Here is a 27,159-nt window from a genome sequence, read left to right on the forward strand (position 1 = left end):
TACTTGCAACAGGAGAAAAATGTGTAACAATTAGAGGTAAGTATGAATTTTCAATGATGAAACCTTATCTTAAACATTTACAGTGATTGGATTCTGCAACATTTTGCAACCTTCCTTATCAAATGCACTTTTAATAGCCTTTTTAGAAAAAATTACTTGATTGAGCAGGTTACGATCCTTACTTCATAAAACAATTAATAATTACAGCCAAAAGTCGGAACTTTCATTCTGTTTGATTTATATAATGAACAGCATTCCTTTCCATAGAGATTCTGGCAAAAAAATAATCAATTGTTATCAAGTATTCCATTAAAGTTCCACCAGATGTGTTCAGGCGCATTAAAATTCCCTCAATGATGTTTTTGTCCATTACATGGATTTAGGTCAATATTGTTACATAATCTTCATTTCATGTAAATTTACTACAACGAAGGAATAAAAAAATGAAATAATAAAACGAAGTAATAATATCCTTATTACATGGAAATTATTTATATATGTGTTTGATCCCTACGCATTCCTAAGTGAATGGTATGAAATATATGGTGACAACAACAATCTAGAGTGGCTTGTAAATAAGCAAATTTAATTAACTGCAGAAATTTTATTAGTACAGCGAAAGCTTATTTTCATAAAAATATGATCAGTTTTCGAAGATGTAAATAATGTAGCGATAATAGCTTTTGAGCCGTCCATTCGGCGGCGCCAAAAGAAGTTGCAAGTAATGGCACCATCAGGGTGCGTGTTTTAAATTAGATGAACTTGCCTCGTCTCGTTTAAAATTAGATGAACTCGTCTCTGCCGTTCAGTCAGATGCGCACAACCGCTCGAAAGGACCGAGACTGCGATGTTGTTTTCTTCTCTCACTTTAAAGTATACAGTAGCAGGTATAGTTTCCCTAAATGTATTGTATCAGCTTATTGCAGTTAGCTTGTCTTAAAAGGCTAATGGAAGCTTCTTTGTTAGGAAGAAGAAAGCATGTCATTTGAAATCGTCACACATTTTTGTGCGTTAATGCACGAAGAGGGAAGGAAACGGACGGGACGGGTAATGGACGGGTACGGGCATTTCGGTATTAAACATACCGTTTAGCGAAGGCTTCGGTTTTTTAAGGGTTACTTACAGTATCATTTCTCAAGCTAAAATAAATATAAACTGGCAATAAATTATATAAGTCAATAAATTATATTTTGCCATTGTTTCCAAACAGGCAATATTGCCCTTATTACAGACTTCAAAACTTTACTGTTCTTCACATATTTCTTGCTCAGAGTCCAATAATTTTTAGCAATGAAATATTGCTACACACAATTACAATTAAGCATGTAGTTTAGGTGCATGCATTTACTTTTAATTTAGACTATGTTTCAGTCATTTTTCCACAATCTAAAATTTCTGCATATTGGGAATTTTAGACAATTCTATTGAAGACGAGCACTCTTTTTTTTATTTTTATTTATTTGTTTTTTTATTATTATTATTTTATATACACATATGCTTAGCTTACGCTTTGATTCCGGTTAATGATACAATTATTTTATTTATTTATATATTCATTTTTTTTATTTTTTGTTAACTAAGTTTTATTAATTTTCTTCGTATTTGAATAAATTACATAATCTACATGAGGAATGTTTCACTTTTTTAAACTTCTTATTTCTATAATTCAAAAAAAGAATTATTTAAGTATTAAGTTTGTGTTTAGTTAAGTATAATATATGCATATGTCCTTTCAAATTATGCTTAACTAATTGCATATTTTTAAAGATTAATTTAGATGAGTTAGAATTAATGAGAGATTTTATTTGTCTAAAACTAGTAGATATTGATGAAAATTTAAGACACGGCAGATTACATTATTACAAGAATATACTTATTTCTTCAAATAGCCACAAATTCTTCCTAATATCTTAGCAAATGCAGAACAGTGACTTTACCAGGTGAGTATTTAATAAAATTAGACGACTGACAGCTTTCAGCATGATATATTTTCAATGGATTTCTTCTGAGGAAACGTAAGGTGAAAAGAAATCGCAGATGTCTTGGTAAAGATGAAAGACTTAATATTTTACTATCTTTCGTTTGAATACATATAAAGAACTGGCTTCCCATTCAAATATTAAAACGACCTCACTTAGAGTACCTCTTCCGAATCACGAGTGATACGCTGCAATTAGCCTTGCATTGCAATTAGCTGTTGTGTTGATGATATCTGAATTTATATTGAGAAAAGTTTGTTTCATTATATTTGTTTAGGAAAAGATGAAAGTTAATTAATTCCTTGGATTAATAATTTAATTTATTAATATTCTGTTATCTGAATTTTACGTTTTAGCGAAACAATGCTTTATTGATATTTTTGTTTTGTTTTTGTTTTTGTTTTTATTAAATTTAACCGGGGAATTTCGTATTGTTTCTAAGGAATCAAGAAAAGACAAAATTATGCTACGCCATTCTTTTTTCTTTCAAACCAAATTTTCTAGAAAGATCTTCTTTGTCTATGTTGCTAGGAGAAATGGAATACGTGACGAGGGTCAAGGGTTAATAGCTGTTTACGAGAAAAGGTGGCGAAAGAAGTGTCCACTTTGGCTAACTGTTCTGACTGGTTGCGCTTGCACAGATAGGTTGTTTTGTGCGATTTGATGGAAAGGTGGAAACTTTAATCCTCAAGGGGGGTGCGAAGTTCTAGATTTTGTGGTAGCTGATTCTGTGAGAGTGTGAGTAGGATTTTTGAGGATAGGTCACTTTTGTCTACACAGTTATCAAGGTAGTAATTCTCAAGTAGTCAAGGTTTGATTCTTGATGTAGTAGAATTTTTGATTTGTTCTTCGGCTGCTGCAGGGGAAATAGCTACAGTCATGCTACCCGACCTAGCGTACTTCTGGAAGTTTGGTGAAACTGGACTTTTTTTAATTATCTTCGGAAATAAATGTTTTTAGAAACATGATAAGAGAAGAGTCTAAAGGTATTGCCTCTTTTTGCTAAGAGGTCTTCGAGTGAGTTGGTAATTCTTTGTGAGCGATTTCACTTTCCTTCGTGACCAGAGGCGACACGCGAATTTCTTAATGATTTTCTTGCTGTTAAATGAATGAGAGGTTGGCTCTTCTATGAAATTCGCGATGGGAGTTCGCTTTGTTCCTGAAAGATAATGAATGACTATTCCTCGATGAGTCGCGCAGGAATTTTGTCTTTAATATTGCCAACTGTGAAATTGTCTCTAATAACGGTTGCGTGATTTTGTCATCTGTCTACTATGAAGGTGGTTTACTAGGATTACCGTTTGCATTCCAGAAACCTGATTTCATGGCATCGTGTGCAAAGAAGCCGATCCAGCACTCCGATGAACTAGAGGTTTCTATCCCTTTTCATCTGAGATTGGAGAGTGACAATTTCATCGGTAACATTTGGAACTAAATTTTCCTGTAGTCAGCCAGAATAATGGTGTCTATATATCTTGGTTCAGCATCGACACATGCTCCGTTTTTGAACTGGAAATGAGACCTCCTGTTTCTCAAGTTCCAGCCTTGGACGGCTCAGTGGATAAATAAAAGTTTCTTCCATTTTTCTCATAATTTCAAGCTAGAAATTTCAATGTGTCACATTAGTACGTCTTGAGTCTTTAAATGAATTGAAAATTTGAAAAATAATCAATAATATAAATTAGAACTCTAATTGGCCTGCGAATTTGATTGATAATTACATTTTTCTACTCATTCTTTACTACTCATGTTAGTAATTAAGAATGTGACGTGGCTCAGGGTATTTATTTGTATCAGACCAGTTTTTACTCACAAATACCTAATTGTGTCTAATGAAAAATGCATTTCTTGGCAGGCTTAAGATTTACTACGTCGTTTATTGTATTACAAAATTTGTGGGGTACCTCCTATCTTTATTATCCTATAGTAATAGTAATAGTATAATTTCCTCATGGTAAATTCTTGTTCACGGTTCGTAACTTAATACCGATTGAATTTGTAATAAATAAGCTAAAACTGCAATTAGAAATTAAGGAACAAAAGAAAGAAAATAATAATAATGAGCCTTAAATAATGAACAGTGAGAGTGATAGGATTTAGAGATGTACAAGGAGAAGGTAATAATTGTACTTCCTTTTGCTTCATGTGAGGAAATAAATTTGCTAATTAATGGTTAGAATGTATTATGTGTTTCAGTTTGTTTGTTTTGTTTTTGTCATTCAACGCATCAGTTCACGAGCACGGTCCGTGAAAGGTAAAAACACAACGCGATGTCAGAAGAGTTACCATAACAAATGTTAATAGAGTTTGCTCTCAGATTTAAGATTAACTTAGAGTATGATTTAGTTCAATATCTTCCGTTTTAACTCCAAATTTATTTCGGCTAGTATTTTTTTAGATATTGTTTCTTGTATTAGCGATAGTTTAAGCCTACATATTTTTCTGACGGATAAGGCTTTGAGAATTTGAAGACTCGCACATACAAGTCTTTATCTGATTTATATAAATTTAAGTAAGCAAAACAACAAATTATTACTTAATGAAATTTTCTATTAATTTAACTAAAGGTATAGGTAACTAAGTCGAGTTAGGTATATTCGTTACTATAATTGTTGAAAATCAAAGCTTAGACTCTGATTTTCAGAACGAGGATTCCTAAGTAAGAATATGTTTCTAATCCTAGTTCAAGTATTACGGGTGCATACTGTATGATTGCGCCATAGGGAGTTGTATTTTCTCCCAAAACTATGTTATTTTCAGCAAAAGCATTTTTAATCTACAGCGCTGAGCTTCTTTTACAAAATATAATTTTATTTTGATAAAAAAGATGTCAAATCATTAACAAAAAACGCTTACCAAGAGCAACACCACCGAACAGTGGTAGTTCAACCTGAATACATAATCTAACGAAAGTTTGGCTATATGAAAATTTTCGTACTTTACGACGTATAAGTGAATAAGAATCTCCCTTCAAAGGTTGACCTTTAGGCATCTCTTTCCTTAGGCAGATAACAATAAGTACTTTTCTATAATCGCTTAATGAAAATCCTTTACTGTTAGTTGAATATTACGATATTAAATTATTGAAATCTTGTAAGTGTTGTAATGATATAATAAGTAGATTAAGTAGCGCAATAAGCCTGAATTACTGGATAACGTGCAGGATAGAAGTGTGTGATCTAAAAATTAATATAATTAAGTTAACTTACCCCCAAAGATGACACTTAAAATGATGTGAATTACAAGAAATTTATTGTACCTTGACATCGTGAAAATGCAAAATAATATTATCATAAATCAAGAAATATAACCAGACATAAGACAATTTACCACGTGCTACTATTTTCGAGTCCTAACATTTGTGCACAACGCGTTGAAGATCCAATCTAATAAATCTCAGTTCATCCTCGTTACATAAAGCTACACTATAACAGAATTACATTTTTATATCGTAGGAATTCCACTTCGATGATTATTTCAATATATTTTTGTTGGAACATGTCCCCAACTCAAGATGTGACACGTGCACGGGAATTCCTCTCAAGTTGTCAAGCACCACTCATCTACCGCAGAAGCCAACATCTAAATCAATTTGAATAATTCTTCATCCGCATACTGTTATTTTTTTTTTACAAAACTGCATTCTCTTGAAACTATGTGGAAGTGGTCGTTAGAAATGCACGAAAAGGAACTAATTGCAGACACGCATCATCCCCGGTGAGGACGGCCAGAAGGCCGCCCTACACCTTCGGAGTCTCGCAGCAGAAGAGAGCCAAAACCGGTTGTCATCGTCAACCTCGCTCTGTCATTAAGCGGTCGCAGTGAAGACTTGAAGCTGAATAAATGTGGAGGCTTGCCTACACAGTAAGGACCTTCTTATATTTTAGTTCCAGAAAAAAAAAAAAAAAAAAAAAAAAAAAAAATGAAGGTTTGATGTTTTAGGTCAAATTTAATATACAATTCATTCAACCTCTTCACGAATGTTACCAAGAAAAATCTTTTTCTTTTTCTTTTTTTTTTTTTTTTTCAAAGAAGGTTCGTCGTTATGTTGTTAAACTGCTTGTTTTATCATGAATAAATTTTAAAATAAATAGGCTTTTAGTATGCAAATAAAATATCTATTGAATTGGATATCCATGCGATTTATTTTCCTAATACTTTTAGAAACTTGACTTTGAGATTAAACTCGCATATTTATGAAAGTACTATTTTTTACGTTACCAAATTCAAAGCTAGAAACGCCAAAATTCGGAAGAAAATTTGAAACCAATAATTAGTAGTTTCAATATAATTGCTGTCATCATCAAAAATTGCAATCTCTCGACATCAGTTTACATCTCCTCAAAACAATCGCGGAGAAAGTCTTGAACGTCACATGCTAGTAATTATTTATGCACTTTTTAAGTTATTTATGTACTTTTTTTGATAAAACTGTAAACAATTAAAGAATGAGCCAGAAAAATTGGTAAAGTCATTACATACAAATTAGTAGCATATCTCTTTGGGGATAATAAATATAACTTAAACCACTTTACCTCTAAAGGACGTATATCGTTATTTTTCCCTTTTCTTTGAGTAAAAGAGATCTGAAAATGAGCCGTGTGCTTTGTTGGCGGAAATTATGATGACCAGAGCAGTTATCTCTGTAATGATCGCTAATAAATAACGGTTTCGAGTAACTATCTCACCTGCAATAACGTATCTCTTTGCATCGAAGCAAAAAGTACGAGTGCTTGCTCCTATTGAAATTAAGAGGTAGCGTAGTTACCGTCCCTTTTGCTAGTATCGGAAGTTCCATTGATTGTTGTGTCGATAAAAGAGTCTGTACTAATTGGAATTTTTTGAGAGATAATGACTTTAGCGCTTTAAAGAGAGATTCAGGAATAAAAAAGCACAATTAGTGCAATAATTCAAATGCTGTACATTAAAAGACTAGATATTTACAATTTTTTAGACGCCAAAGTCGGTAAAGAATAGCGACTGACATGGTGAATCCAATAATCTTCAGCAATTATGAGAACTGCTTTTCTGTTATTAAAAACAGATTCAGAACTTTATCTCACGACGTAGCTTCAGTCGTAAAATCTTAAAATGTCACTTTTTAAGTCATATGTAAGCGAATTATGAAATTACTTCTACCTAAGTTTGCAGATATGAACTTCTGATAAAACCGTTTTGTATTTCGAGATTTAAAACACTTTGAAAGTTATATTTTATGCTAAATGCTAAGGGCAGCAGAATATGAAAAAGGTTGATAATATTAGATGAAAAATAAATTTTGCTCATCCTCGGATGTAGAGTATAATGAACGGAGTAATATTTTAGAATATGGTTGGGAAACGTATATATTAAAAGCCTTTAGTAACACGTATGAGATTTTAGCCTGTTATACATAATTTTTATTATTGTTTATATATTGGACAGTATATTTTTACTTTGGAGACTGATAGCCATATTTCGGCGTTTTACTGAACATCGAAAATTTAAATGTTTACGATAACCTTATTTACTGGCCTGTTGTGTTACAGAGTAGGCTATTTCAGTAATAATTGCTAAGTGAAGGAATAAAAATAGACAAATACATTTTTTAAATTTTGAAAACTAAATATACACACACATAAATATTTTTGAATATCTACTATTTTAATTTTCATAAACATCCGAAAGCATATCTCGAATATCATACAAAAACATACTTTGTATTGGATGTCAAAATTTCTTTCTTATAAGTTCTACAGATATTGTTTAGACAAACTCATGTTGTCCAAAAATAAAATATTTTATTTGCGTATGTTATCAGAATATATTTTATATAATTTCATACTTTTATTCTGCATGTTTATAACATTATATAGGTACATGCATAACAACTAGGCCATAATGTATGCATATTGCTGTTATCTATAAATACATCTTTCATATTTAATTGCCGTATTCAATAATTTTGGGATTTAGTCGATGATTGGTCAAAAACACTAGTTAGTTCAAATGGATATGCCAATGTGATGGATATCTTAGAATTTAGAGAAAGCTGCGGGGTTAGGTTTTGTAAAGAATGCGTAAATTATAAATGTCTCAGTAAAAGCAAAAAGCGCAATTCCAATAAAATGTTTCTAGTGATGGTACATGCAATGAAGATTTGCAAATGTTTTATAATTATGAATGATTAAATGATATGTATTTTAAAAGGCTTTCCATAAAATATCATCATGAAAATTCTAAAAATTAAATTATGATAATTTTAATTCCAAATTTGACTTTTTTTTAATCTGGCTCATTTTTGTCTTAAAATGTTTCTCTAAATTATTATAATAGGGCAATGTTACTTTCTGTTTTCAAAATTTATTTTGTATAACTTGATTATACAAGTAATTCGTCTAACTTGAATTTTAAATTTTATGTCTTTACTTTTTTTTATTTCAAATACTGTTTCCGAAGAAGAATTTTATGGAATACGAATAAATAAAATTTTGATTTTTCATACACTACTAACAGCTAGTTCTGTTATAAAGAAAGGAGTCTTTTAGGTATTATTGTATTTAAGCATCCTACAGCCATCAGCAAGTAGTCACGCTGATTTACTTGTCGAGAAGTTGCCCATTTCAATCAAAGTTTATTTTATTATTCTATTCTATTTGTCCATTTTCTCTCTTAATTTTTGCATTTTTCTACAATAAGTGTATCTGTTGTTTCTCAACAATTAAACAGCTATTAATTTTAATGGATGTTCATGGATGTCTGAAAAGAATATTTTGATTTTATATTGAGTACATACTGTTTATGAAAGACTTTCAGATGACTAAATTTTCATAAGTAATCTTCAAGTCACCTCAAGAACTTTATTACAAAAAGTTTCTTCTCTACTAATATAAATGCTTTTTTGAGACGACGGGACATTTGCTTAGGAATTGTTGGAAGTTGAAGCCGTGAAAGTCATGGCACAGACTGCATCGCCGGACGAAGGTTTGCCGGACACGTTCAAAGCGACGACAGTTCGTCGTCGCTTTGGCCGGTATCCTGGCGATCCCTGCCAAGCGACGACGATCTGTGCTGTCAGATCCTCCGGTGTATCCACAGGCGTCTGATAAAAACAATTTTAGTTAGTCCCAGAAGAGAAAAATCCAAGGGACTGTGGTCCAAGGAACGTGGAGCCCAAGCAGTAAGTCCGCCGCGCCAAATCCACCTCTCGTGATATGTAGCAATGGAGGTGGTTACAACTCGAATGGAGTAGTCGGCATTACCTTGGATTTTGGCCTATTGCACGTGGAAGGTGTGCATGTTTTCTGCACGCAGAACGTTCCACAAATCATCTCTTCCTTTAATGAAGAATACCGGGCTCTATTGCAATCGATCGTGTACTGGTCGACTAAGAAATAGCAAACCATTACAGTAATCGGTTTTCTTTTTCAAGTTGCGAACACTATATTCTTGCGCTACATTATGTCTCGTTATTTGGAAGGACCCTGTCTTCCGCAACCGTTGATCAAAGATACGTGTAGGTGGTGTGGTGCGGACATCACCTTGTCCGATATTGGTTTTCATACATCCTTTGTGCAAAGCGTCCTTTGCTGCAGGGTCAGCCATAAACCAGGTGCATATTTACATATTTCTCGTTTATATAATCTGATATTTTGTTTCTGAACCCACGAATTCTGCAATGAATGAATTCTTGCTGGCTGCTTTTAGTTTTTCCCATGGGAATAGGAAATTTACATAAGAGAAGGTTTCTCCTTTTCGAACGCTGCTTTATTTTCCTCATATGCATTGAAACTTTCCATACGAAAAATTTTCTTCTTCTTCACCGCAGTGCTTATGATTCTAGTATTCGTTTGGCCACTCTTTCCGTCAGGCTCTTTGCTCTCTTGACGTCTCTTTTTTCCGATTTTTGAATACTAAACTGGCTTGTCGCCCCGTGATCTATGGTAATTTTTCATCATCTCGATGCTTACTATCTTTCCTCTCTATTTGTTTGTCAAATTCGGAAACATCCTGTATATCATCTTAATTTGAAATTACTCAAATTGTGTTTATGCGTATAATATATATATATATATAGAGAGAGAGAGAGAGGAAATAATCAAATTAAAAAAAATATTTAAAAGGGTACCTTTGAGTGTGTGCATTTATATATACATATAAAATTAAGGTATAATAAATAAATGAAAATTAGATCATGAAAGGTGGATCCCCCTCTAAGAGTAGATACAAACAGGAAAACTAAAAGAAAAATAAACATTTCAAAACTGAAACAAAAATATTAAGATATAAAACAAAAATATTGAAAAGAAATAAATATTGAGTTAATTTGTTTAAAATCTTTTATGGTACTAATATGTGCATTTTTCGTATTTTGAGCGTTCTAAAAAATGTTTAAAAATTTTAATGTTTAAATTTACTAATTCAGTTTAAACTTCACTCTAAAATTTAATAATAACTCACTTTTTCTTTATGTTAAATTTAAAACAAAAATCCACTGTACTGTAATTTTGTTCTCCTTATTTTTCTTTTAAAATCGGCCTTTTGTTAGATACATATTTATTTAACAACAACGTTTAGTCTTAGCCGATGGTTATTAATAATTTTACTAAACAATCTTTTGAATTATATTATTTTCTATTTCAAAATTAATTTTAAATTGCCTGGTCTTCATAATTTACTTAAATTAATTACACACACACACACACATATATTGTGGGTGTGTTTGTGTATTAACGCATATAATTATACCATTGAGTTTAGATGAAATGTTTCTTTTCCCTTCTAAATAGTATAATCTGCGCTTTAAGCAACCTTTTAAGGAAAAGGAATAAATCCTTTAAATGAAATTTTAGGTCTTTTATATCGAACATTTGACGTAAGTTTCATGTTCTAAACCAGGTACTTACATGAACTAATTTTATATTAAAAAAATAACTCATTAATTACATGCTTTGTTTGAAGGGTGTATTCACATGTATTTCACAATAACATAATGAGAAATGCATCTGAAGCTTTTACATAATTTTATTAGAAAAATTACTTAAAAGATGAATTACACTTGTTTCGCTGAATAAACATAAATATTATGTGTATTATACTGAAACATTTTTGTTACATTAATAATATTAAATGACCTTCACATTATACAACACTAGTGCGTAGAAAACACTTTCATCTGTAAGAAAATTACACACTTCTTCCAATTATTCACAATTACAACTTACTCTTTTTTGATGGAAGAACAATTATACTTTTTTATGAATAAATCTTTCGCCTTTTGTTGGTCTAGTATCAATCACCTACGTCTAGGGTCAATCATTCACTCTAGTATTAATCATGAATTTTGCAAGTATAAATACCCTGAATTTTTTCTCAGAATGTCTGCATTCAGTTTTGATTAAAATCACATATATGAGTTTAAAATGCATTATTGGTAAGTGAAAAATGCTTTCTGGAAGATCTATATAGATATTTATTCATAGGAATTCAAACAATTGGAGTTTTTATATTAAAACCCTATTAAGTAAAAACGAAAACTTCACAAACTCAGCCCCAAGTATGCTTATGTTTTTCTAAAGTGCTTCCGAGTGTAAAATGTAAAATCTAGTGAACGATTTCTAGTGAAGGCAAATTAATATGTTTCATACCTCTTATTTTTAGTTTTAATTGGATTCAAATTTCATATAGGTATTATAAGTCAAGTGGAAAAAATATTTGGTTTTTCAAAGAAATTTGTTATGCAGTTTTCATCGTATTTGCTTCATATGCAAACAAAGCAAGCTTTCGTTCCTCATGCATGTCAAAAACTCGCTTTTCTTTAAAATTCAAAATTTTCTGAATACAAAATTCAGAAAAAAACATCTCTGACACAATATCTACTATTCAAATGATGCATCTATTGAAATTATGAAAAAAACTGAATATCTTACATGAGCGAGAAGTGATGTGTATTAACAATATTCATATTAATTATTTTATACAGTATAAATAGCTGACATCAAGATTTTCATCAGAAGTTACTTTTGGTACGAGAAGATCCTGAGAACTAAGAAATTGGATATAGTTCATCAACGTTATCACCTCAATTAAATTCGTATTCAGTTCTGGTCAGTTACTGTACAGAGAATTGTCATTTAGCATTATGCAAAAATGCCTTTTCTTAGGTTATTATCTAATTCTCGTGTTCCAGTGTTGAACTCTCTCTAAGTCAATATTTAAAGATCAAATATGCTTGTTGGAATCTTATATGGTATAAAGCAGTATACCTTGAATTACGCACGGAATATAGTTTTTATGTAGTGAATAAACATAAATGTGAAATCTCTGAAAATTGATATTTTAGTCTATACGTATTCAGACACCATCATGCTTAAAATGCATTTCCCTAAAATGATGATATTTAAGATACGTCTATCAAGCATATCTTATTTTGAATATTATAAATCCAAAATGTAGGCATCACAACACCAAATGGCTAGATAGTTTTTAAGATTTCTGATCATTATCATGTGAACAGCTTTGGTTCTGCTTCACAAATTTTAAGAATATATGCTGTAGGAAACGCTCGAACATTGGTCTACGTAGCTTCAGATAGCTTCATTTTTTGAAGCACTTCCTGACCACTTTCCGTAAGGACTGAGATGACAGCTAGATGAGCAGAAACAATCGGTATTTGAAAATAACAGACTATATCAAAGGTCTAACTACACTGTTGTTTCTTCTCTTTTTTCTCTAAAATGCCTGAAAGTAAAAGAGAAATACATATTTAAATATATGTTCATAATTTGAATAAAACATTAACTTCAGTATATAATATTCAAAATGGTGAATCTTAAAATACGTCAACAGAAGCCCACTCTTGGTAAATGTTTATGTTGCCAAAGAGAAATTTGTAGTCACATCAGTAGATAACATATCATTAAATCGAGAAATCCTTTGGATAGAAATGGAACTTTCCTAAACTTTTACAGGATTTGTTACATGAAAATGAACATTTCACATGAAATAGCTGTTGTAATACACCTCATTATATAAAAAATTACGTATGGCGGAATGCGCATGCATAGTGCAACAATAAAATTTATGATCTCTCAAATGTACACATAGAGCATTATAATGACGTCTATTACTTTTAATTTCTTATTCCAGGTTTCAGTCAAAAAGTGCGCAGGGATTATTTTAATTTATTAATAGTTATTTTATAATTTTGAAACCATTTCCTTTAAATTCTTGTTTTCCACCTACAATTTCCTGCTAGAATGAGATTTCAGTATCGCGTTTTATGCAAATGAAGTAGAACTAGTTTTTAATAAGAAGTTCAATCACTTCCGTAGAAGAGCTCAGAAGTTCTCAGTACAGCGTGTTCTGCTTTCTGGCCACTTTGCTGCTTTAAGCCTATTTTATAACGCACGGGCCCTAGTCTTACGTGCCTGTTAATGTTCGCCAGTGAGGTTTAATTACGTGCCAACTCGATTAGTTATCTTTGTACAGCTTTGGCTAAAGTTTAGATAGTTAAAATTAGTTTAGTTTCTTATTTTCTATCTTAAGCCCAATAGGAGACTTTCCTGTAAGCCCGAGAATTTGCATTTCTTTTAGTGAATAAAATGGTATTTCAACCCTTCTTTGGACTTATATTTGAAAGTTGTATCGCTAGACACTTCCTTAAGATTCTAGTAGCCAAGGACACGTAAATTAACTAGAACTTTATAAGTGTTTGTTTGAAAATAGCCGATAAGAAACAATATTTACAACAACTTGTAACACAGCGTTATGTACGTCAGAACTCACATGGAATGCACAGGGGAAAGTATGTGTTTGCTGAAATATATAAGCGGAATATTATATTGATAACTGTTACAGTTAATTTTTTATATCACAGTTTTTATCCAAAAAGGGTTTGATTCGAAATGAGCATTAAAAATATGTTTTTCATATACTAGAAATTTAAGAATATAATATAAAATTTCAAACATTAATTACCAGAGTGAAAATATTTTAATTTTTATACAGTTTAATAATTTAATACTTTCAAAACATTAATTTTGAAAATAAAGTATTCAATAAACTTTGCAGTTCACTTGAATAAAAGAAATATGACGAAATTTTCAAGAAGTTACAAATTATTTGCAATTTACAAGAAATAAAAAAGTATGACTGAATATAGCTTACTAGAATATAAGCATATGAAATAAATTATATTCTTTAAAGCGAGGGATTTCACATATTGGTCGTTTAAAATAATATAACTTGCATATTGCTCAATTTACTAAATTTTCTTTCAAAAATTCCATATTTTAAAGGGGAGTTTTCAATCTAACTATACTGCTTTCCAAAAATTAAGAAACAATCACAAAAATAGCAGTAACGCGTTCAGAATTATGTGAATTCGTATAAAATTTGAATATGTTGTCAGTTAAGAGCTGCTGAGTAAAATTGCAGTATACAAAATAGTGGTGCAGTAATCGGAATATGTCATTTGTGAAGAGCATAAAATCGCATGTTTAAGAGCAAGCCTGCAAATGTTACTGCGATAATAGGAGAAATAATGTAGGAGAGCCAATCTGTAACAATGACCGCTAGGCGTCATTCTCCCGAAGAACTGCGATGGAGAGCTATTGAGAGATTAAAGGCTAAATGTGAATCCTTCTGTGTTTCATAGTCTTTGGTAACATTTTCTTATCACAGATTCGGCATTCAAGAGGTTAAATCAAGGACTGCAAACCGCTACGAAGAACGCTGACGACGGATATTTGCTATTATGTGCCCGAAGGAATAGAACCTCAACTCCGACTCAGCTCAGATCCTCTTTTCCTGCAGCCACTAGAAGGTTGGTGTCAACGTTAACCGTGCAACTAAGTGCAATGTCAACTGTGCACGCCTCTCTTACCGACTTCCTTCGTGAAGTAAGCGAGGTAAACAGCCATTTGCGCGCCACTCTCATCACATGATAGAAAGTAATGTTTGAGGTGAGCACGTCAACATGTCCACTGGGCGGTTGATCAATGGAGGAATGTTCTCTTGAGGGTTACAACCAGGTTGAGGTTTAGTCTCCAAAACGATAGATGGCGTTATTTTGTTTGGAGAGATCCTGGAACCCGTTATCATTCATTAAATATCCGTGGAAGGCATGCATTCTGAGAAGGCAGTATCTGTGCTTGAGGTGGTATCTCTTCGGGTGTACGCATAGACCTCAGTGTCTTTCCACGTGGCACCGTGAATGCTAAGGCGTATAGAGATGGCATCTTTGATACTTATGTGCGCACTTATGCTGACGAAATAGGTGATGATTTGCAACAGGACGACAACGCAAGACGCCACATACTCGCATCGTAAATGATTATCTTCAACAGTAAAAAAATCGGCGCATGAAATCCCCCGCTTGATCTCTAGACAGGAATCCTATTGAGCATACTTGGAATGCTTTACGAAATTGTATAGCTGCTCTCAGTTCTCCTCTTCGGACCCTTGCCACATTTGCAACTGCTTTGCAAGAGCAATGACTCTCACCTTTTACAGAACTGATAGACAGCATCATAGTACATCGATGCATGTGCTGTATTGCGTCTAGTTGATATTATACTATATACTGAAGATAGCATCAGTATGGTATCACCTAACGTCTAGGTCATACCATACTGATGCGTTCGATTTGTTCATCTTTTATATGTGCTTATTAATAACCGTAATTGTCTTATAATAGTTTTTCGTGTTATTTTATACCTTACTTGTCAATTTATTTCACATTTTTTTCTCATGGATTTTAAATTTAACAATTTTTTACTGTGTTAGACTTTTAAGATCCGGGATATTTTTGCTTATAAAAGTTGTTGCAGATCTAAGACATTTGTAGCAGTTACCTGCTCTCAATGTCCATGGCGCTGTTACATTAATGACGGTTGTTTAGTTGAAGCCAGTACGCTCGTAATATGTAAATCTACATGATGTTGGAGACACATAGACTGCACAAAATATTACCGTATTGATCATATTTATGCTGAACTATGTTTTATGATTTTTGTACAGTTTTTTTGAGCCTAAAATATCATTGAAGGACTTAACGAGTATTTAGTAAATGTACTATATTTCCTAGCATACTTCTTTAAGTTTAAAATTCGTTCCAATGTCTTATTTACGTTGAATCTTTCAACAGAATATATTCTAAAATTTTTCATTCTCTTCTTTTTAAACCGCATTCTGTTATCTCTGGGGACATTACGGGAATATTTGTGTAATTGAAATAATTAATGTTTCAACACACGTGATTAAGACAGAAGGAAGTTTGCAAATTATCAGCGAAAGTCTCAAATTATTCACCATCGAAAAGTGCAAATCAGACAGGAAGTGATTAGCAAATGTTACTTTAATCATCAAAAAGGATAGTTTCTCAGCTTTGAAATAACACAGGAAATGTTGAAATAAATCGTAAATACTTAAGAAAATGAATGATAAATTTTTGATAAAATGCATCTTTTGAAATTTTATTTTAATTAGCCAGCATATAAAAGGTTTAAAATTACTATACATTTATTTATGCATATATTAATCGCTGTTTTTACAAAACAACAGAATTCGTCGCTTTCTGAGAATCTTTATTTAATTCTTTTCATGGAGAATCATGTAAATGTTAAGTTTGCTTAAAATCTCCATTCTCAATCGGAATGCTTAAATGAACTGCATGAACTGCTCCATGAACAGAATTCCTTAAGCTATATTCTGAAACGGAGACAATGTACTCTTAGAATTTACTAATTAAGAGATGCAAAAATTTGCGGAAATTCCAAATTATTATTTAGCAAAGTGCAGTTTATTATTGCTTATGATTTTCACTGGAATGCTACAATCCATTTCTAGTCATCAAATAAAAGTTTCTCAATTGAGGAACATATTATGGCAGAATATTTTTTCTTGACGTTTGCCTTCGCTCTTTTTTCTTTCCTCTTCCTCTCTTTGTATATATGTATACAGGTTTGAGTCACAATAAATTGACTGCCCCTTAGGTCTGACGTAGTGCTAAATAATTAATGGTATATGAAATGTAATATTAGCAGATTTAGTCGTCATACCAATTATGCTCTAGGCATTCGATAAACACTTGAACTGCCGCTGATTTAAATGAATGTAACAATTTATCAGACTTAAAAAAGGAATAATTACTGTTTTTCAGGCCATGAATAGCAACATTTCAAAAATTGAACACTTTGCAAACTGTTTGCGGGCAGCTGTGTTAAAATGCACCATGAATGGCAAGATTGCATTATGCAAAAAAGTAATAAAAATTGGGTACACAGGGAGCCATAAATTTAAATTTGAAGGTGGCTGTCGCAAGACATTCGGTCCAATCGATGCGCTAAAAGCATATGATTTATATCCATATGAACCGGGGTTACCACAACTGCGTCGAAAACGACAATTCAGCCATCAGACTTGCGTATCGTGTTCCGAAGGAGACAGTTTGCGAATACGTATACTAGTGATCGTTTATTTGGGCGACGATGTTGGTATTTTCACTGCAGTACAAATAATGAACATACACTTGTAGAGTTTCTCACTGCTTTTGTCTAAGATGAACGTCGAGGAACCTAGTGAACTATGTAGCGACTTATCGCTGAGTTCAAACAACTTAAAGGTATAGACCCGAGGATACCCTTTATTTCACTCAAATAAAAGTAACAGTCGGCTTCTTCTGGGCTTACGGAGAGCCTCTTCTCAGGCTTACAATAAGAAACTAAACTATAATTAACTAAACGAGACTTATCCGAAGGTAAACACAATTATTAAACTTTGTTAGCTCTTAATTTAACCTATCCGGCGAATATCAAAAACACGTAATAATACAGCCGAGCGTAACAGCTTTAAGAGTGACTTAGCCCGAAAGTAAACACGCTCTGCGAAGGATTCCTAGCACTTCATGTTAGTTGAATCTTCTTTAAATACTTCTTTTAACTCATGTACACTCAACGCGATTCTAAAAACTCATTATGGGAGTTGTCAGTAGAAACAAGAATTGATAGGAAAGGGCTTTCAAATTAAAATAACTGTTATAAAATTTAAATATAACTTACGCATTGATTGTCAAAAGCTTTCGCACTCCGATGAATCATGTTTTAGCGTTAACAGACGGACGGACGTTGGACCATACGGCGAGCAACATTGGAGAACAAACAAACCTGAACAATCTGTGGGCGAATACAAGCTGTTGGAAGCAATTATATAGTGGGAAATTGTTCTGTGACATTCTCTGGGCCCAGTAATCATTGTGGATGGTACTACGGATGGCATTAAGTATTTACGGATTACAGCACACCAAGTCGTTTGGGAGGTTTTCCGCAGGTTGGTTAAAGCCCTAAACATTTTTAGACACAATGTGCATGTAACATCAGTATTTGATTGAGGTTCATATGTTTAACCGAAACCAGTGCAGATGAAATCGATAAACGTAAAATACATATACACCTATATAGCACAACAAAAGTTACTAGTACCAAATGTAGAGCTGAATCTATTAAAACTCATCACTTAATGAAAAAACCCTTTATTTCTTGCACTAATTAATCTATTATATAAAAACAAAATTTGAAACTTTAACCATTCGGTAACGTTTAACTATTTACTTTATTTAAATCACCTTACCTAAAATTGACACAGAGAAGATTTACATAAAAAAATAGTATTAAAAGCGAAAGGATTAAAAAGATGGAAAAAGGATTGAAAGATAATGATTCTTTTTTTTTCCCTAAGCAACACTTGATTTACTTAATACGTTTATAGTTCTGTATGAATGATTTCACGTTTAAACAACTCCCTGGGAATAACTGCTACGTGAAATAAAAGCATAAATCATTGATCAAGGCAATTTAAAAGCGTAAAGTATGCTGCTCGAGATAAACAAAACTATGGGTTTCAATAGATTTACTTTGCAAAGAAAGAAACCTAATTACCAATAATGCAATTATTGGTACAAATTTATTCATTAGATTACAATGTAGAACGTGCTGCATTATTCTGTTTTTTACCCAGATTTTCTGGCTCGTTCATACCTCTTGGGCGATTTATTATGCTGCATCAGGAAGGAAAGTGTAAGGTTTTGTTAGCGGAAAAGGCAGCAGTAAAAATTAACCTGAATGAAATAAGCGCTAATCTTTTGTTTCTCGTATATTTTCCTTTTCTTCTTTTTCGCAGCAAACGTAACTCTAGAGAGGTTCCGAATGTTCGCAATTGAAAGGAATAAAATCATTTGCAATTAAATTTGTTTATGGGCAGAATATTCTTCTAATTACGCAATTCTGTTTTTCTGGTGGTTTTGAGGAAGTGCCAGTTAATAAAGAATTCGGCAGCGCCGAGTTAAAGAGAATGAAAGTGCCTAGATTTGTAAAAATTATCTCATATTGTTTTGTATTGTTCATTTTCTTTTTCTATCCTTTATCATATATTCTAAGAAAGCTATTTTTATGTTAATTTAATCACCCAGTTGAAGTGTTCGAACAAACAGATAGAAAAACCTATCTTTCTCCAAAGATATTCAGAAATGGTTTCAGCCTCTGTTTATTAATGATGCTTTGCATTCTTTATGTTTTACTAGCCTTTGCTGTTTATTTCCTTCAGATTTCAGATTACATTTTAACTTTTAATTAAAGTCGCTGAAAACACGCTTTATGTAGTATAAAATGTGTTAACACATGAATTCAGTGGCATAAAGGTTATCCAAGAAATGATCGCTAAAAAAATATTAACTGAAGAACTCATATATGTGTAACATTTCTCCAGTAACAACAACAGGTGTTAGTTTTATAGGTGGAAATGGCCTTATATAAGGAACTGCAAAAAATAAGAAATGAAATAATAGTTAAATGGTTTGAAATTAGTAACAGGAAAAATGCAGTATTTATTACAACAGATTTAATACATATGGCTCTATATTTGATAATAACAAGTCATATTGTGCTGTAAAGTTTATACGTATTTCATGTTTTTTTAAAGTTTAATTTACACTAATTTTTGTTACTGAATATATGTTTATATTATAGACATAATTACGTTTTATAATGCCTAAAAGGGTCAATACTTCTTAGTTATCATGTAAATATTCGTTCCTTTTTTAAGGTAATCTCACATCTCTATTCGCTCTTGCTTTCGTGGTACGCATTGTTAACATGTCCACTTAAATTTAGAATATTGTTGTTTAAATCTCGGCAAAGGCACAGTTAATATTTTACCTATTCCAAACAATGATTAAAACTCGATAACTGTGCCCTAATAGGTAAATGTGAGGGATGATAATTCGTATATCTAGCGTCTCCTAACGGTCGCCCTTTAAGAAGGATAGCGAATGACAGAAATTATTGAATTTGTTCCCGTGTATAGTTGTGGTGGAAGTGTTAGTATATTCAATTAATAGCTGAAAGACCCTGATGTTCGAATCCTTTACAATGACAGAATCTCCTTTTTCATACTTTCTTCCGCGAAGAATTTAATAACACTCTCAACAATTTCAGAAAGTGATTTAGCAGAAGAATTTCTTTGGCAACTTTCTTTACCGCTCAAAAATGATTGAATTTGTCCAGTCTCAGTCAATAATCAATGCACTGCAAGTTTGAGGTTTTAATAAAGACAACATCTTTCTAGCGCATGGAAGGTGATCCCGTATAACGCACTTTCTCCCTCCTTTCAGCATGCATTCGTGTTGTAAGTGGAAGCGTACTCGATGTGTATTCAAGAGGTCCAGGCTTCCAGACCCGGCTACCGCATTGGAAATTTTTCACGCCTCTTGCCTCAAAATAACATAATATTCTAGAAGTGGCACACGAACTAAAAGATGGTGGACGATAATTTTTCACTACCAGGGTTTGCCAATTGCGTTCCTTAATCCACAGTCGTCTTTTAAAAGGGAGAGAATATAAGGCATTTTCTTCCTCCTTTTCACATGCCTTCGTGGTGTAACTGGAAGCAAACTCGATGCGTATTCGAGAGGTAAAGCGTTGGAGTCCAGGCTACGGCAAGGTCACCTGTTTCAGGTTACAAAAAAATAAACCTATTTATTTTAGACTCTATTAGAATTTTACTGCTTCCAATTCGAGGATTTTACTGCATACAATATCCTGCTAAAGTGCAAAGTATTTTGTGTTCAAAACATGATTGTTGCAGTTCTCATGCTCAAGAGGTCTAATGAAATAAATGGATGCCTACATCTTGCATAATTAAGTATTTCGTTTACTGAATAAAAAGCTAAATATGCGCGTCGTATTAATTTAAAATAAAATATTATATTTTTATAATATTATTTGCCATTTCCAGCAGTCCATTATAAATATAAACATTTTATGTTTTATCTTTAGTTTCTAAATAAATAATTCTTAAATTAGTAAGAACTTTGATACTAACAAATTTCATATGGTTAGAGGTGTTAAGCTGAAATTTGATTGAGGTTCATATGTTTTATTTAACCACTTATTTTATTATCCGAATCTGTACAGTCACTTCTCTCTTCCCGTTTTTATACCAGAATGCAAATTAGCTCGTGGTTTTGAGATTTTTCAGACAGGGCATGTTCTGCCTGCTGAAGGCCACGTTACTAGTTATTATTCTAAGATAAGCGTTCCTGTCTGCAACATTGCTTTATTTTTGACGATAGATGTCACGCCGGTATAGGCCGATATCACGCCGGTATAGGCTTAAACAGCCAACGTTCGCGTTTAAATTTCTATGAGTTGCTTTTGGCTAATAAAAACTTAGGTTAAGTTTTAAATATGAAATTCTACTTTTGAGTTTACGCCATAAATGCTGGCTGATTTGTAATTACCGGGCGTGAATTCTGTTTCAAGGGTCATTTACACCCTTTTCATGTTTCTCTTCATATTAGACATAACGATAAGTCGCTTACGGTCTAGTGAGCATTTGCCACAAGTTACATTTAGTTATTAGCATATCTTCTACACTTCTTATGCAACGAACATGTCATCACAGTTTCAAAGATGAATACAAGATTTGTTTTCCTTTTTCTCTAGGAAAAAATTTCAATTGTTCAGAATGGCATGCATATCTAGCATATATTACGTTACTATATTTAAATACTCATAAGTAATAGTATTTAATGCCAACTATAATAAAAAGATGCTGAATAAGCTAAAATATAATATATTGCACACAGCAGAATTTAATATATACTCGTGTTAAAAAAGCAACAAAAGCTAAAAGGAAAGGTACGAATATAAAAAGAGGAATTAAATCATAGAATTCACATATGAGGTAGTGCTTGCATCCCAAATATAAATAGGCAACGAAGAGTAATATAAAACGCAATACCGCAGTCACACCACAATGCTTTAAAAAGGTGTATGCCAGAACTATGCATCAGTTCGCAAGCAGCGATAGTTCCCTGTAATCCGAGAGGCATAAGCTGAAGACACCATTTGCACGATGTCTGCGTTGAATGGCTATCGGAGTGTTGCAAACTGATGCGAGACAATCCCGTGTTGCGAGAGAGCTGAGAGAGCTTAATGTGCATCGTAGTATGCTTAATAGGCTCGCTGGTGGATTACCACTATGGCAGACGATGGCTTCATATTGCTACTTGCAAGGCGCCATGTAGAACTAATAGAAAGATAGTTGGCGTCGCCTCTCTCTGCTGCCAGACGGCCCATATCTTACTCTAAACCGTGTAACGTCGACTGGATGAAGGTGGACCATCCGCCCGATGACATGTGGTTTGTATGCCTTTGTCCCTAATCGCATGGTAGAATTGGGCCGGTGGACACCAGACGTATGACACCAGAAAAAAAAGCAAGAAAGTTACATTTAGTGATAAATAGTGAAGATCATTAAATTTATTATACCAGGAAAGAAAGCAAAGAATGGAATCATATTTGTTGTATATTTTCAGCAAATGAATAGAAGATACGACTGGAATAGCAGGTGTTTTAGAGTATATAGCGTGCAGAATTCAGTAATAAGAGTTGCAACATCTGGCAGTTACAACGGCTGTAATACGGCAGGGAATCAAGTCGAACCGAACTCGAATGATAGATTATGGGCATTTCATTCCCCGCGGTTTCAATTTCATGCCAGAGTTCATCAGTTGTAGCGAAAAGCAAATGGTAGCATACTCATCTCTCAGCTACCCATGAACAGTTGTTCTCAATGGGTGAGAGATTCGGGGAACTAGCTAGGAAGGACTATAGAACACTTCTCTGTCGAAGAAGAGCAGGATAGCAAGAGCAACCTGCGGTCATGGATTATCTTGCTGAAAGATGGTGTCCCTTAGACCTCAAAGATGATGCAGTGCCACAAGGCTTAACATATCAAAAATGCAATGATAGCCGTTTAGTTTACCAGCTAAGTGAAAACAAGGTGAGTGTGATATGTATATAACGGCATCCCATACCAACATCTCAGGTATTTGATGGCTGTGTCGACGATGAAAGTAATCTTATAAAATTCATCCTCATCGGTGCATCTACACATAGGCAAGGCCATCTTGAAGAGAAGGCCCAATCCGAAGGGGTTCTCCCCTGCTGTGACGTCACGAGCGAGGGCAGTGGTAGTAAGGCCCTCTCCAAAACAGTGTGAGTGTAAGCAGAGCATACGTACGATTAAAATCTAGAAGGTATGTAGCATTAACTATTCCTTAACTGTAGTAAATTTAACTTTTAGCAAGATGTATCGAAAGTTAAGTATATTTACTAGCTCACTTTAATTTTTTCTTTTAATTAATTCTGTTTGACCTGTACTTTTTAAAGTTAGATAATGATTCGAAATAAACACTTTTATGATAAATGAAAGCTAAAGAGATCCCCCCATTTTCATTCATGGTCTAATACATATTTATTACATACGCCATAACACTCATGTTAGATGTTATAACAATCTAGTAAATTTCTCTTGTATCTTTCATTTTCAAACTATGTATCAAACACGAATCTCGTAATGCTTTATTGGAATGATTCCTTCTTCTAAATTAGACAAGAATAATAGTATTAAAAAAATTCTTGAAAGTTAAAAAATATTGAGCTTGAGTTTGTACATATATTTTGTACAGTCACTAAGCTTTAATAGGAGTGTATTAATAATTATATTCTACAGTATATTTATTATAAAGCATTAAACAATTCACTGTAATTCCTTTCCCTTTAGTTATTATTTTATTAAGATGCATCATACAGTGTTAATTGAATTTTTATAGATGCCGCGAAAATGTAGCGTTCCGGGATGCAAGTCAAATTACTATGCAAACGAAGATCATATTACAACTTTTAGTTCCCCAAAGATGATATGCTGTGTAAAACATGGATTAGTAAAATTAATAGGAAAGACTTTGTACCGGGATCATGTGCTTGTGTATGCATTTTGCATTTTGATGAACGTTTTATCATAAGAGACGATAGAGCAACACGACCTGATGGGACAGTATTAACAGTTCAAAGAAAAGTGCCAGTTTTATCGAAAGATGCAGATCCTACTATTTTTTACGGTCAATCTAAATATTTATCTTGTCCTTTACCACAAAAGCGAAAGACACCAGAAGACAGGACAAGAGAAATAAACAAACGGCGTGAAAATAATTTAAAAAAAAACTGTGTGCTGCAGACAACATTGCCTCCTTTTCAGAATTTTTGAAACTTTACAGCAATAAATTACCAAATACATGGGCAATAATGAAAGCATGTGATTATATACTTTTTTTGCGTATTGAGATGGAAGATTGTCCATCAGTCACTGTGTCATTTAAAGTCGAGCAAGATTTAACTGTTTCAGTTTTTCGTGAAGGTTTAAACATAACAAGTATGTTTGAATGGCTTTTGGGAAACGATCTATTATGTAATAAATGGTCAAAATTTGAAAACCTTTCAAATCATCTGTACAATTATGAGAAAACCTCAAAAACAGTCGAAGAAATGCTGGATTTGGTAACTGAAACTCATCAGAAGTGTTCTAAAAATACATCAGAACAGATAATGATTTACCGATTAAATTTTTTTAGGGAACAGATATCATTACTGAAAGCTAAACACCCAACCTACACAGCTGAAATGATGATATGGGCTTGCACATTATTTTATAGCAGCCCTACGTGTTATTCTCGAATACGAGAAATCTCGTCCTTTATTTTACCACATCCTTCCTACTTAAAAAAGTTAGTATTAAATGTTGGGTCGACAACGGGGTTAAATGCAAAGTATTTATCTCATAAATCTTCACAACTACAAAATCATGAGAAAGCTGTGAATCTACTTGATGAGATTTATATTAAACCTACTGTTGCATATAAGAACGGTAAAATTGAAGGCTTGTCATGTACAGATATGTCTCAAAAAGCTTCTACAATTCAAACCTTTATGATTTCTTCAATCTTATCTTCAAATAAAGAAGTTGTTGCAATGTGTCCTGTCCATAATCTCAAGCCAAACGATTTAAAAATTCAAACTTTACAGGTGTTAAAATTATATGATATAAACAATTATATGTAAATAATGAAAAAACTTATCTGAAAAGCATAAATTTCTGTTGAATGTCAGTCTTTGAGTAAATTTGAAACATAAATTTTTGAAGCTTTCGAATTTCTTGGTAATTTTTTTATATGAGAGAGCAAAAACATAGTTTTTTGTATTGCTTGGAAATAAGTGAAAACATTTACGTATGATTTAATTTTGAATGCAATTCACACTGCGGTTAAAAATTTGGTATAATTTTTCATTTTAACCGGTGTAGAACTATTTGATTTTGCAGTATTTAATGCTATTAAACTGCACATAATGTTATGTAACAAAAGTATAGTATTGCAAAAAATGTTACTATTAGCAAGCAAAAATTAATATTATTTGAGAAACTACCCTTAGATGCACCCCTGTCGTCTAAGTGTAAAATATTAGTACTCAGTTCTTCAGTATTTTTTGTTACTAATGCTTATAGGAAGAGAAAAACATTTTTTTTTTCTTATATTCTAACGGGAAAAAGAAAGCACGCTGATCGAAGATCATCTTTGCTGACCGCCCCTGGCTGTGACGTCATCAAACGTTAGCTCCAGGCTTCTCTTCAAGATGGCCTTGACATAGGTAAGTTCATTATGATGTAGTATGTAGAACCGAGATTTGTCTGAAAAAGACAACGATGTGCCGATTCTGTCTCAAATATCGCCCTCCGTTGTGTCGCTGTTGGCGCCCCTGTCTCTGTTGTAGCGTTAAGGTGAGCCGCACCAATGGTCGCTGTGATGACAGTTCGTAGTGCCGCAGACATCATTCGCACTATCCGTGCGGACGCTTGCTCCGAACACTAGCGAAGTTCCAGAACTCAGAGTACGTCACACTGTTGTGCCGAGATAACAACATGCATGATTTCTCTGGCGTTAGTAGCCAGGAGTCTCTGGCATATTGCCGGGCATTCAGTATAGATATTCTGGATCCATCGATTTCATACTCGCCTGCCAATCATGGTATCCTGACTATCATAAGCAACAATGTCGCGGAACGATAATCCGCAGTCCTGGTAGGCCATGATCCTATCGAATTCCGACACATGCTATCCGGAATTTTGCTTTCATACACGAAGCATATACGACGCTTACAGAAGCATCCCGGTTACAATGCGATTTCCAAACGACTATCCCATTGTGAAATCTTCCTTTTCATACACAATGCAGATTGCTTTATACAAACCTCCTATGTACTAGAATGGTAATCATTGAAATATCCCAGCGTGTATTACCTTTCAGGTAAATTTGATGTTTGTGGCACGCGCCTTCAGAGTGTTAAAATTTTAATGGCCTGCAGTGTCCATCAAGATTCTGTTTAAAATATTAATTCACGGAATTAAATATTGAGATCTAAGGATTTGAAAATAATGCCAAATACTTCGACACAAAATGAAAATTGCTGCAAACTGAGTCGCAGAAAATTTTAATATCTGAATAGATTAGTATATTAAAAGTTTTCAGATTCTGAACTACTTTGTAGAAACGTCTCAGAGTTTCTGCAGGAAAGAAGAATGAAGTGTTTCCTTTCCGGGATTTTCAGCACAGATTTTCTATTTTACATATGGATGTGCCAACCACTTACACCACGAGACTACACTAGGGGAGATGTAATATTTCATTTCAAATTAACTTCTTGTTTCAGCTAACTGAAAAGAAATAAACCAAAAAGGAACTAGGCAACAACAGGAGTACAACATCTGAGGAAATAGGAAAAGAATTGAATTACTATGAAACACTGTA

The 27,159-nt window shown here is 33.1% G+C and overlaps 1 protein-coding gene across 2 annotated transcripts in view; it reads right to left on the reverse strand.

Moving 5' to 3' along the window:
* Positions 1–10,964: 10,964 nt before the first annotated feature.
* The window catches only part of LOC118190644 (neuroligin-4, X-linked-like), a 527,548-nt gene continuing 511,353 nt past the window's right edge, over positions 10,965–27,159 (reverse strand). For both annotated transcript variants that reach the window (XM_085813109.1, XM_085813110.1), the window contains exon 8: positions 10,965–12,698. In XM_085813109.1, coding sequence (XP_085669235.1) covers positions 12,662–12,698 — 37 coding nt within the window. In that variant the 3' untranslated portion in view covers positions 10,965–12,661. The remainder of the gene's footprint in view (positions 12,699–27,159) is intronic.

This window comes from Stegodyphus dumicola, chromosome 3 (genome assembly GCF_044657685.1).
Source record: "Stegodyphus dumicola isolate Sdum_Otavi_A_Nest chromosome 3, ASM4465768v1".
Lineage (NCBI taxonomy): Eukaryota > Metazoa > Arthropoda > Arachnida > Araneae > Eresidae > Stegodyphus > Stegodyphus dumicola.